A 12,307-nucleotide genomic window follows, 5' to 3' on the forward strand; every position below is an offset into this window, starting at 1 on the left:
TTTGCCAAGTTAGCAGCCCTGTGTGCTTTGTGGCCATTTTAAAGTCTGTAAAGGAAAAGAAAAGCAGTTAAAAAGCAGGTGAGTGAAAATCAGCTGCTTTTCCCAGAGAGGTGTCTGCTTCTGGGTAGGTTAGTTGAGACTCAGTTTTGCTTTTGGCACTCATAGTTGGCACTGCTCAGATTCAGCCAACACTTCCAAAATTGGTATTTCTGTGAGCTATATAGAAGGCATCTTAAAAATGTGCTCATTTGGGTTTTAATTTGTAACAAGATTTTATTCCCTGTAACGTAGGTGCTCTTTTTTTTTCACAGTAAGTGTAAATAAAAACATGTTTATTAGATGACTAATGCCAAATTCAATTTCTAATTCTGATCAGAAGGACCACTCATCACAAGCTGTTGGTCATCTGAATCCTAAAAAATAGAATAAAAAGAAAATCAGACTTGAACACTGCATTTAGAAACAAAAGTAACATTTTGGTAAATTTGTCCATACAGATGGCAGAGTTGGCACCTGACATTTCTCACCAAACAAGTCCTTTTATTGAATGCAAAATGGTGTATTTTGATTTTAGACTCTGCACATACATGAGGGTGCAATCCTTCCTTCCCTGAATTCCCAGCCCCCTCCCTGCTGGGTTTCAGATTCTTTGGAGTGCTAGCATGGCTCTCAGCTGCATTTGTAGCAAGCTGACATGAAGACAAAATTAGAAGGCTTTTTAAGTTTTTATGGATGTGTCACTGTCATCCAGTGTCATGTGAAGTCCAGTTTAATTCAGCTGTCTTTCAAGATGGCCTTGAGATGCAGCTTTTGACCACAGCTTCAATATTACTACAGGTGATGCTACTCAATTTCAAACAGGGGGGAGACAGGGAAGACAGAAACTCAAATGCTGGTTTCTTGAATTTATTTTTCTGTTCCACCTAGACATTTCTCTTTTATAAAGTCATTCCCTCTTACCATTACATTAGTAGTGTCTCAATCTCAAATCAAAATGAATACTTACTGAGAAAAGATCATAAGTAGGTTCTGGTGAGGTCAGTGTTGAAGAACTTTCATATGAAGGGTTGGTGATATTTGAAGGCTGTGGCTTGTCCAGTGGTGTTGTGTCAGTGTCATCTTTGGACTACACAAAAGCACACAAACTTGCTTAAATTTCATCCTCTTCCCCCAGTGCATTAAGTGGGGCACTTGAGCCTCTCTACCAGCTGGTGCACTGTTGTGATTTAACTGGCTTTATTGTCTAAATCTGTCTCTGGGCATGAACTGTGGTTTTGGTTGTTGCCTTATCTCAGGTCACTTTAAATTGGTATCTTTTTTCCTCTCCCTTCTTATTTTTAAGCCTCAGCAAAAAATGGGAGAGGAAGTGTGGCCATGAAATGGTGCCTGGGGTAAAAAGTACTTGGTTAGTCCTGAGGGCTCTCTTTGAAACTGTTTAAAAATCTAAGTTTTTCCCCTGGCTCTTGGCTACTGGGTTTTGTTTCTACAAGATGATTCACGTTACCTGCAGGGACTAGGACAGGAATGGACTTTGCTTCTAGGTAGACTTTCTTTCAGGTATGTTCTTGTATGTTTTGTAACATCTTTTTCCTCATCCCTCATCTCTCTAGCTTAGTTGTTGCTGACTGTTTTTTTATCTGTCTGTTGCTAACAAAATTAGTTAAGAGAAATGAAGCATGAAAGTGCATCAGTATAAAAACCTGCACTTTTCAATCCTACAGGCATTTCAGTTTGTTTGTCTGTTGGATCTGGCCTTTTTCCTATGAAATGTTCCAACCTCCAGAACAACAAAATTGATAGTAATGGAGGAGGAGAGCAGGTGCCCTTTCAGTGGTTGTAGTTCTCACTTCCCTAAGGGTGAGTTTCTGGGCAGGCAAGGGCTTCTGCACTGCTGTGGTGCAGTTAAATCAGCTTTGGGCCAGTCCTTGGTGTAGGAAGTGTCTGTGTGAGCACAGATTTGGGTGGAGGGGTCTGGGGCAAATGTGAACTCCTGTCCAAGGCAAGTATGTGAGCCCCCTTTCTCCAAGTCTCAGTCTGAACAGCTCAAGTGTGAAGTGGCCAGGAATGTTTCTAGCTTAACCAAATGTATGGAGAAACTGAAAGTTATGAATCTGAGAAGTGCATTTGTGCCTCCCCTGCCCAGCTTTGTGTTTCCACCTGCCACCTACCTTGAAGTGCTGGAAGCTGATGTTGTTCTTCCTGAACCTGAGGTAAGAATATCCAATCAGAGCCACAATTCCAGTAACTAGACAGATGCCAAAGAATATTCCTGTCCCAGTACTGGCATGGAGAGGAGCCTGGAGAAGGGGAAGAGGATGAGTGAGCTCTGGGTGGGCACTGGTCAGCTTATAGCACCTAAGCACACACAGTGTCCCTTTGAGATATGCTCTGGTCCTTGTGCTTGGGTTTCCTGCTAGGTGTTCCCTAGAGACATTTGAATGTGGCCTTTTGACAGAATCACAGAAAAGTTTATGTGGAAATAGATGATGGAATCCAGCTGTTCCCCCCAGCACTGCCAAGCCCATCATTAAACTTTGTGGACCAAGGAGACAGCTGGGTAACTGGGGGAACTTACAGGAATTCATGCAGGCAAAACATATCTTCTTTCAAAACATTGTTTTGGGTAGGAATGAATGCCAAGGCAAGAATAAACAAGGTGCCTTAAAAACTTGAAATTGGAAAAACTAAAATGGAGCTTTCAAAAATCTCTGTTAGGTGCATGAGCTCCATTATTTTACATACAGAAAACAAATTTATAACTGTGGGAAGAAATTGTTCAGACAAATTTTTGGTATCACTGGTACCTTATTTTCAACTTCTAATTCTCTTTGAAAGCATCCTTTTAAGATGAAAAAGTTTCCCTGCATATATGTCAGGGAAACTGGGAATATACTAATGTCAGCAATGAGTTTAGGGTAAAATAAGACAGTTACCTCTCACCACCCCAAAAACCTGAATCACCATGCACTTACAGGTTCTGATGGAGCCTTTAAAGGCTCTGAAATGATGTGGATTATCCCATTGGAAGCAATTATATCCCACTCAACAATAGCACTTCCATCCACATACCGGATCTTGCTCTGCCAGGAAAAGAAGCAATGAGAGCTGAGCTTTTTCCCTCTCTCTTTGGTACTGAAATTGACATTAAGATGGTTTCCCCACCTCAGCTGCTGAGTGCTCAGTTCACCAGAGAGGAACAACACATGGAAAAAAACAGGGAAGGTTACTCTGCTGCCTCTCTGGACATCAGCCCTGGCTGGTCATGGTTCTCCTGTGCATGGAGTAGTCATCATCATTACCTGCATGTTGCCCCTTTTTTTTTTTTTTTTTTTCTTTCTTTCTAACTTTTGTGATCTTTGTGAAGTTGCAAAGCTCTGCCTAGAAGTGCAGTCATTCCTGAGTGCCAGGCAGCCACTTTGACTGCAGAGGATGCCACTTGCCACTCAGGTTTGCTGGCTGTGAGCAAGGCTCTGTTGGCATCTCCTGCCTTTCCCAGAAAGTTACCAAGAAACTTCACAGATTCCGACAACTTTTTTTAATGATAAACTGCTGCTTTCATCTCTTTACCTATCACACAGCCATCTCCCACAATCCTACCAAACTGAGAGGAGGGCAAAATGAAGCCCATATCCCTATTTTTCCATTCCTGAAAGCCCTTTGAGTTTCTCCAGGTAAGAGATGTCCATCTGCAAGCTGGTAAATTTGCAGTCTGCCAGCTGCTATCCTGCAGTCTCTGGAGAGGAAAGAACTTTCTAAACTCAGTGTCTAATTGCTGCCCACTCTGACCTTATCAAAATTCCCTCCAGATCAGTGTGTCACCTGATTACAGGGTATAGGATAAGAAGAGGAAAAGCACAAAGATGGGAAATTTATTACAGAGGTACCTGGTCAGCCGTGGGGACTTGATGTTCCTGGCCCCCTGTGCTTGTAATGAGGAGTTTTTTCCCTAGACGAGTGAGAAGGGTGGTTCCATTGGTCAAGTCCTCATAAAACATTATATTGGCATTAGATAAATGATACTCGATGTCTCTCCCAGAAAGGGTCTGAAAATGAGGACAAAAAACAAGGAGTGTTAATGGGTCTCATTAATCCTTTAGATTTACTAGCAAGCTGTGTGCCTGTGACCTTTTCCCCCCTCTGCTATTAAAGCTGCAGCATTAGAGGTTATTGGGAAATCTGCATGGGAACAATGGGACATTCTGTCCCTGCTGGCCTCTGGTGGCAGGACCTTGATTCCAGCAGGACAAAGGATTTTACTCCCCTGTAGGATGACCTGAAGTGATGAGACTCAGAGATATTCCAAACAGCTTGAGGATGTGAACCAATGAATAAACCCTTATGAATTGCTTGAAACAGTGTTTGATTTAAGGAATAAAGAATGAATAAAAAGGGAAAAGCATAGAAATGAAGTTAGAAATGTATTCCTTTAATGTATTTGTAGGAAATACCAAGTTGTATGCTGCTTCCTTCAAATAACTGTGCTCCATGCTAATGAGCCAGAACAGACTTCATTCATCTAAGGCAGACTCCTTCATAGCAGGGTAACTAAAATCCCTGATGGAAAAGTCTCTGTAGTGACTTGAACACTCAATAACCTTGCACCCCTAACCATGGAAGGCAAATGGAAACACTGAATTCTTGTCTTTTGTGAGCACAGTTTAAATTCTCTAGGGTTAAGCAGAAGTCACATCATACTAAGATTATTTTTCTAAGCTTAAATTTCAATGGGATGCAGAAACCCATAATAACTGTTTAAGAAGTGTTATTAGAACAAGGAAGGAAAAAAGGAGAAAAACCCTGACCTCATTTTCCTTTAACCCACTGTCGTTGGGAGCAAAGAGGGTGGCGTGCACTGACAGGTCTGTGAGGTACTGCAGGAACTCTCTCCCCTTCCTGGAGGTGTTGGAGTAAGCCATGATGTCCTAAGCAGAAAGAAAATCCAGCTTTACTGGAGAGAAATCATGCACTCCTGTGTGGAGAGCAGAAGAGATGACACTGAACAAATGACAACAAAGGAATTCTGTTATTAGCCATGAAGCAGCTCTGGAGTCACTTTCCAAAGAAGTTTGTATCCAAAACTCAGCTCCAGCTGCTAATTTGATGAGTACATATTAAACTGATTTGCAGACATTGGGCCTCTGTTGGCCCAACACATATAGTGCCTTTCTGAGTAGTGACAAGAAAAGAATTCTTAACATTATGTTTTTTATCAGTAGCAGTTCAATGAAATTCCAAAGCATAGTGCCTCTTGTGATGCTTGAAAAGCTGTGCAGGGAGTCTCTAAGCTAAAGCTGCATCAAGATTTAATTCCAGCTGAATTGTAGAACCCAGAAACCTCTTTGGAGCAAGTAATTAAAAAAGTAGTAACTAAGTTCTGGTTTGCATTTAGACCAGATAGGTGCAGATTTAGACCACTCTGCCTTGGTGAGTGTGGGTTCACATTCTCTGAATGTGAGAGAAGCGAATGATAAAACAATTCTTATCTCATTTGCTGCTCCTGTTGATTTCTGAACGAGTGGAATATGTTGGAAGATTATTTACCTGAAGGAATTTGGTAATTGGATTCTGGTGTGAGTGTTTTTTCTTCTTGACCAATCTCTGCAAGCTGTGTTCTGATGGTTGGTCAGGAGACAGTCATGAGATTTTGTTCAGTTGAGTTCTTGTTCAGATTCAATTTAGAAGTAGTGTAATATAATATAGAATAATATAGTATAATAAAGTAATTAATTAGCCTTCTGAATCAATGGAGTCAGATGCATCATTCTTCCCAGACAAGGGGGTTGCCTGATTTATTATAAGTGGGCTAGCAAGGCAAACCCTGGATGCAGCACTCAGGGCCTGCTTGGCTCCACTCCCACCCCAGCCTTTGTTCCTACCGAGAGGAAGTTTGTCAGCGTTGGGAAGGACATCAGCACTTGCAGCAAGTTCCCACTACAGGAGATGCCATCCCCCACGTAGCCTGGCTTGCAGGTGCAGTTCACCTCTGAAAGGTACAAACAGAGAGAGCTGTATGGGCAAACAGCCTTTCCAAGAAAGCTTTAGGCTGCCCTGTGCCTGAAAAATTAAAAAGCCTCACCTGCTGCTTACAAGTAAAGTTAAAAAAGAGGCAGAGTCTCTTGCAGTGTTATCTACCAGCCTGTGGCTGATGGAAGGAACCAAAATCTGGGCTGCTGCTCTCATTTTCACAGAGGGATGAGGCAAAGGCCCCTCTTACCTTTCTCCCTGTAGCAGAAAGCATCCCAGGTTTCGCTCAGGTTGACTCTTCTCCCGTAGTCGACGATGCCGACGTATCCGGAGCCGCAGTTTGGGGAGGAGAAGGCGGTGGGGTAGCCCACCCTGCCACCGTCCAGCCAGCCAGCAGAGCACAGGTGGTACCTCGCCTGCACCAGCACAGCCACAAGGGAAAACTCAGGGGAAAAGCCGGGTGGTGGGGCTGGGGAGCTGCACACGGAATGAACAGAGCCCCCGGGGCACTCGGGCAGCACCAGCCCTCACGTTTTGCTAAAGGTGCCTCTAAACAGCGACTGTCTTTCTTCCTTCCAGAGTTGGAAGGAGCCAGAAAAAGACACTCTGTCTGACCCACTCTTCTAAAACAAGTTTTGCAAACCCAAGTTGGGATGCTCATCTCACTGACTCATCAGCCATGTGCTGTTTATAATGTGCTCAAGGGAGGCAATATGGAAATGGGTCTGTTAACAACGTTTGAGGAAAAGATTCCTGGAGACTTACTTTAAAGAAATAAATAAAGCATAACTCTGAAGTACACATTTAAGAAGCGTTAATAATTAAAATCCCCTTGAAAATACTCTGAAAGTCTGACAACCTCTCACCCCAGCACCACTAGAAACAAGAACTTGGCAAATTATTTTAGTGCTGTGCGAGCATGCATGAAACCAATAAACAGCCTGAAAATTGCTCCCAGCCAAACATACCCTGATGGGTGAAGGAAAGGAGGGAAAATGATGCTTAAGAGAGCAGCCTCCTTGCTCCTCCCTCTGCATTTACTCTGTGTCTCAGTGCTGTTTGGGGATGTCCTCCCTGGGAGAGCCTCCTCACCTTCTGTGCGTACAGCAGCTGCTCGTAGGTAGCCACGGTGGCTGATTCATTGGCACAGGCCTCCCTGGCCTGCTCGTAGGTCATCCTGTACTGCCCCTCGGGGGACCTCAGGTGGAACACCCCCACCGTGGTGTCTGCAAAGAGAGACAAGGACCAGCTCCTCCTGAAGGGGCTCCCATGGTGCACAGTCAGCTGTGCCATGCAAACACCCACGGATTTTGTGAACTGCGATTAAAGCAAATTGATTCCTCAAGGGTAGCGTTCCTACCTGGACTGCCCTCAAACATTGCTTCATGATAAATTCATGTTCACATGTAATTGTTATCAAGCATAACTTTTATAACCATTTATTGCTGGCTGGGGGCTATGTACAAATTACAAACAGGATGGGACTGCTAGGAATGTGTTTTGAGCCATTTTATTTTTTAGCTGTTTTCTTTTTTAGCATTAGTCTCATTATGTGGTTATGACCATGGGAAGATGCCATCAGCTCACATCTCAGGCAGCAGACTAAGAATTTAATGTTACAACTTACTTTAAAAGTTTTTTGGCCAATCACACAAAGCAAAAGCACATTGACAGTAGTTCTATCCAACCACTGTAAGTACACGTACCTTCAGTTAAAACAATGCTTGCTTATTTCAAATACAATACCTGCTTGTAAGCCTTAAAACACAATGCACAGAGCTCCATTATTAAGCTTAGAACTTCCTAATACCTTGCTAGATGTACTTTTCTGCAGCTTAGGAAGTTATTCTAGAGAAGCATTAATACACAGACCATTGTTCTATTTGTCCTTACTTTTCTACTTCTTAATATAATTTTTCTGATGACCTATCTGATGGCTACTGCTTAGCTCTAATCACAGCTCTGCTGTCTCAGGCCTGCATTTTCCAGCTTTCACAAATCCCTCTGATTTTAAGGATTCCCACAATGTTCCAGCTGTAATCTCATTTCAAGGGGACATTAAGTAGAGGACTGAGTGATTTTACAGCTCCTGGTCACTGGCCTCAGGGCACAGGGCTGGTGGTGTGCAGGGGGCATCCTCCTTGTAACAGACATGTTTTATTAAAAATACCTTTGTTATGATTTTTCTCCTGAGAAGCTGAGAGGCCTCAGAAACGAAATGTAAACAATGATTATCTGCTGCTGTGGAATGCGGCAGGTGCATCTGTGATTGGTCTCATGTGGTTGTTTTTACTTCATGACCAATCACAGCTCCAGCTGTGTCAGGACTGGTCAGTCACATAAAATAATAAATCAGCCTTCTGAAGCATGGAGTCAAGATTCTCATCCCTTCCCACAAGCACCCCCAGCCCTGCTCACCTTGGAAGTGCAGGTCAGCACAGGCAGCATCGGGGTGGCACTGCCCGTTCTCCTGCAGGCAGCGGTCCAGGGGCAGCTGCATCACGGAGCAGTTCAGCCCATCACCAATGAAACTGCTTTTGCACTCACACCTGCGTCTGCCCTGCTCAGGGAGTGAAGGGAAAAGGCCAAGACAAGCATTTAACTGATGTGACACCCATGTTTCAGGCAGCATTCTTGTAGGGGGATACAGTGTGGGTAAATGAATGTGGTATAGAATGTAATCTTATCCCCTAAAGAGTTGCAGCTGGGTTAATTACTACAGATTAGGAGCAGGCCTAATGTTAACAGGCCACACCTGTAGCCAATAAGAAGAGTGTTATAAAAGAGTAGATTGGTGGGAACTGGAGTCAGTTGGCTGCTGTGAGGACAAGGAAGAGACAGTGCCTGGAGGAGCTGACCACAAGAAACATCAAGGAGATATGCAACTCTAACAATATGGAACCCTTGCAGTGTAATGTAATAGAACTTTTGCAACAACACATTCTGAACTGGTGGGGAAATTTCACTTGATTTAAGCAGGAATGGACAAACAGAAGATTTGCTAACTAACAAGTAAGCAACAAAATTTACACATGTACTTGGGTGCTTTGCTGAATTAACACCAAAGCATAATTCCATCCACAAAGTTAATAACATGCACTGGAGGGTTCCATGACACGTAATTCACAAAAATGGATGGCAAACATATCAAAATTATATTTAAATATCTGGGCACAGAAGCAAGCATGGAATTTAACAGCCCACTGCTAGTAATAAATGAGAGCTATAAGCCAAGCAGGAATTGGTGACATCCAGGGACTGTGATGGTTCTGTGTTACCCCATTCCCCAGAGCAAAGATGTCAAAATGGTTCTCAGCCTTCAGCTGAGGCATGTCACCATGATATTTTCTGAAAAATCCTCTTTGCCCAGGATTTTCTCCTGGGAAGCTGAGAGGCCTCAGAAAACAATGAAAAGAATTATTATCTGATTGCTTGGGGGTGTGGTCTGGAGATGTTTACCAACAGGTGCATCTTTGATTGATTCCATGTGAATTACTTTTAATTAATGACCAATCAGCATCAGCTGTGTCAGACTCTGAGGAGTCAGTCACGAGCTTTCATTATCATTCTTGTTTAGCCTTCTGATGTCTCCTTTCTCTTTCTATAGCATAGTTTTAGTATAGCATTCTTTCAATATAATAAATCAGGCTTCTGAGAACATGGAATCAAATTCTTATCTCTCACCTGATCCTGGGGACCTCACAGTACAACAGAGGCATACCAAACTGATGTGGAAAGTAGGCTGGAGCTAAGTAAAGGTTGTTTTGGAAAACAGAGATTTAGAGAGGTACAGGGTGTGATCCAGCCAGAGGAGATTTCTGCTGGCACCAGGGAGAAACTCCTCAGACTTCCCTGCTGGGGGCTGAAATAATTCAACTTACAGGTCCTGTGACAATGCAGATGGCATGCTCGTGGCAGCCTCCGTTGAAGCCATCAGCACAAGGGTTTATGGGCAGGCAGGTGAAGCCATCTCCCTTGTAGCCCTTCTGGCAGCTGCAGAAGACTTTCACCCCGTGCTGTGTGCATTCAGCAGCCTTGTGGCACCCACCATTGTTCTCTTTGCAAAGTTCTGCAGCTGCAGGGGAAAAAAACCCAAATGAGTAAAATCTGCTTTTAAAGAGGACGTTCTTCATAAAGACAAACCATCGCTTGTAGGGGGATATAGTATGGGTAAATGAAGGTGGTATAGAATGTAATCATCCTCTAAAGAGTTGCAGCTGGGTTAATTACTAAAGATTGGGAACAGGCCTGATGTTAACAGGCCACACCTGTAGCCAATAAAGAGTGTTATAAAAGACTGGATTGGTGGGAACTGGAGTCAAGTTGGCTGCTGTGAGTACAAGGAAGAGTCAGTGCCTAGAGGAGCTGCCTATAGAAACATCAAGGAGGTATGAAACTCTAGCAATATGGAACCTTTACAATATAATGACATTAGAACTCTTGCACTATAATGACAACAATCACTAGTCCTTTCATACTAAAAATACTAGAATATTTGTTGGGGGGAAAAAAAATCTGTTTCCATTTCCTGAGGTATTACTGAATTTCTCTGAGTCTATCCCTTAGGGCTCTCACAGCCTTGTTAGGATGATCTTGACTCAGGGGACATAGCACCAACCTTCAGATTTCTGGCCAGGTTGACTTTGGAAGATGTAAAACACCTGTCTGACAAAGAACAACTGTTTCTGTAGCAGTATCACCAGGGAACTGCCTTGCCTATGGACATAAAAAAAAATCATAGGATCATTTTTGTTGGAAAAGCCCTTTGATATATCTTTGTGTCCCACTGTAAGTCCTCTGAGGGAAACCTTGCTGTCTTCAAAACCTGACTGAAGTGTACTTGCTGCTCATGCTTGGTAAAGCCTGGAGGAGTCTGATTTAGAAAAACCTGAACATCCTATATCCTAAACTTGTTTCACCTGCTGCAAGGCGGAAGTTTTCAGGGTGGGCAGTGACTGCATTGCTGTGTGTGTGCAAGAGGGAAGAACCTTTCCTGTGGCCCTGGGTGGGGTGGGAGCTCACCTGTGCACGTGATGCCATCCCCATCGTACAGGGGCTTGCACTGGCACGTGTTGTTCTCCGTGCAGACGGCATTGGGCGAGCAGCTCGGGGAGCACACTGGGGGTAGAGCTGCAGGGAAGGCAGGACAGCTGGAATCAAACAGCTCTGGAACCACAATGCTCTCGTTTCATGCAGGAGGAGAACCCTTAGTACCAGTCTGGCTAACTGGAAATTTTGTAAGGATTTTATTTTTTGACTGCTAAAGCTAGAAGCCTCTCCACAGGGGAGGCAGGAACTCATATTGCCTTATCACGAAAGAGGAGACAGTGGGGTGAAGGGAGCAGAGTTCCTAAGTGCTCCTGACATTTTTTAACCCTTTCTGTGTTATCTATGGAAGCCTTCTGTTGAACTGCAAGCAGTTTCAAGCCCTATCTCCATGGGCAGACTGGTGAGAGCAGGCACAGACCTAGCTTGGTTTCACAGAGCCGGCCAGTCCATCCTGTTTCACAGAAACATCGTCCTGTCCCTGAGTATCCTTCATCGCACTGCCCATTGTTCTTGCATTCACAAGCTGGAAAAGAAACACAGAGATCACACGCAGAGGGGGAAAGTCTTTCTCTAGAGAAACATTATCATGTCAGTTTAGCTACAGTATTATGCAGAAATAATTTAGATGAGTCCAACTTCATGGTATTTCACCATGAGGGCAGTCAAGCACAGGAGTAGACTTTGCAGAGTGGTTGAGCAATTGTCATCCTTGGAGGTTTTCAAGTCCTGGCAGGAAAAGTCCTGAACAACATGAGCTCAGAATTGACACTGCTTTGAGAAGGAGTTGGGCTAGAGACCTTCTGAAACCCCTTTCCAATCTGAGTTAACCTGTGGTCCTGTGATTTTATGATTGGCATTTATTCAATATCCCTCTGAAAATGAAAATGAGTATTGACCTGCACATTGCAGCGGAGTAGGAAACTGCAGGGAGAGCTGTGGCAGGAAAGAGTTAACAGCTGAACTGAAGACCCAGACAAATCAGTCCTAATGAACAGCACCTGTTAATTGTGGGGAGGCCAGAGAAAGACAAGGTGTGTTGAGGGACAATGCTTGGCTGCTCTGTGGGAGAAGGTCCAGCTGAGCAAGGAAGCCAGATATGAGGTTAGTAAGCTTTTCTGTAAAATGGAGACAAGTTACCTGTAATTTCTTTTTTTAAAGTTTCAGATATTTTTGTGACTAAAAGTTTTGTGTTCCTTCAGTTCCTTTTATAAGTGAGGCATTTCTGCTTCTGCCCTCCAACCTGAGGTGTAATGGTCTGTTTATTTATAGGTGATGTTTTTTCCTCTCCTCTTTT

General features: G+C 43.6%; 1 protein-coding gene across 1 annotated transcript in view; it reads right to left on the reverse strand.

Annotated features, from left to right (window-relative positions):
• Positions 1 to 362: 362 nt before the first annotated feature.
• STAB2 (stabilin 2) overlaps positions 363 to 12,307 on the reverse strand; it is a 79,936-nt gene continuing 67,991 nt past the window's right edge. Inside the window, exons 55-67 of the mRNA XM_058022797.1 lie at positions 11,432 to 11,536; positions 10,987 to 11,094; positions 9,846 to 10,039; positions 8,383 to 8,524; positions 7,057 to 7,190; positions 6,215 to 6,380; positions 5,877 to 5,983; positions 4,803 to 4,922; positions 3,885 to 4,043; positions 2,973 to 3,080; positions 2,169 to 2,297; positions 1,007 to 1,126; positions 363 to 413 (exon numbers count right to left, since the gene is read on the reverse strand). Coding sequence (XP_057878780.1) covers positions 363 to 413; positions 1,007 to 1,126; positions 2,169 to 2,297; positions 2,973 to 3,080; positions 3,885 to 4,043; positions 4,803 to 4,922; positions 5,877 to 5,983; positions 6,215 to 6,380; positions 7,057 to 7,190; positions 8,383 to 8,524; positions 9,846 to 10,039; positions 10,987 to 11,094; positions 11,432 to 11,536 — 1,643 coding nt within the window. The remainder of the gene's footprint in view (positions 414 to 1,006; positions 1,127 to 2,168; positions 2,298 to 2,972; positions 3,081 to 3,884; positions 4,044 to 4,802; positions 4,923 to 5,876; positions 5,984 to 6,214; positions 6,381 to 7,056; positions 7,191 to 8,382; positions 8,525 to 9,845; positions 10,040 to 10,986; positions 11,095 to 11,431; positions 11,537 to 12,307) is intronic.

The sequence above is a fragment of the Melospiza georgiana genome, chromosome 4, assembly GCF_028018845.1.
Source record: "Melospiza georgiana isolate bMelGeo1 chromosome 4, bMelGeo1.pri, whole genome shotgun sequence".
NCBI classification, from domain to species: Eukaryota; Metazoa; Chordata; class Aves; order Passeriformes; family Passerellidae; genus Melospiza; species Melospiza georgiana.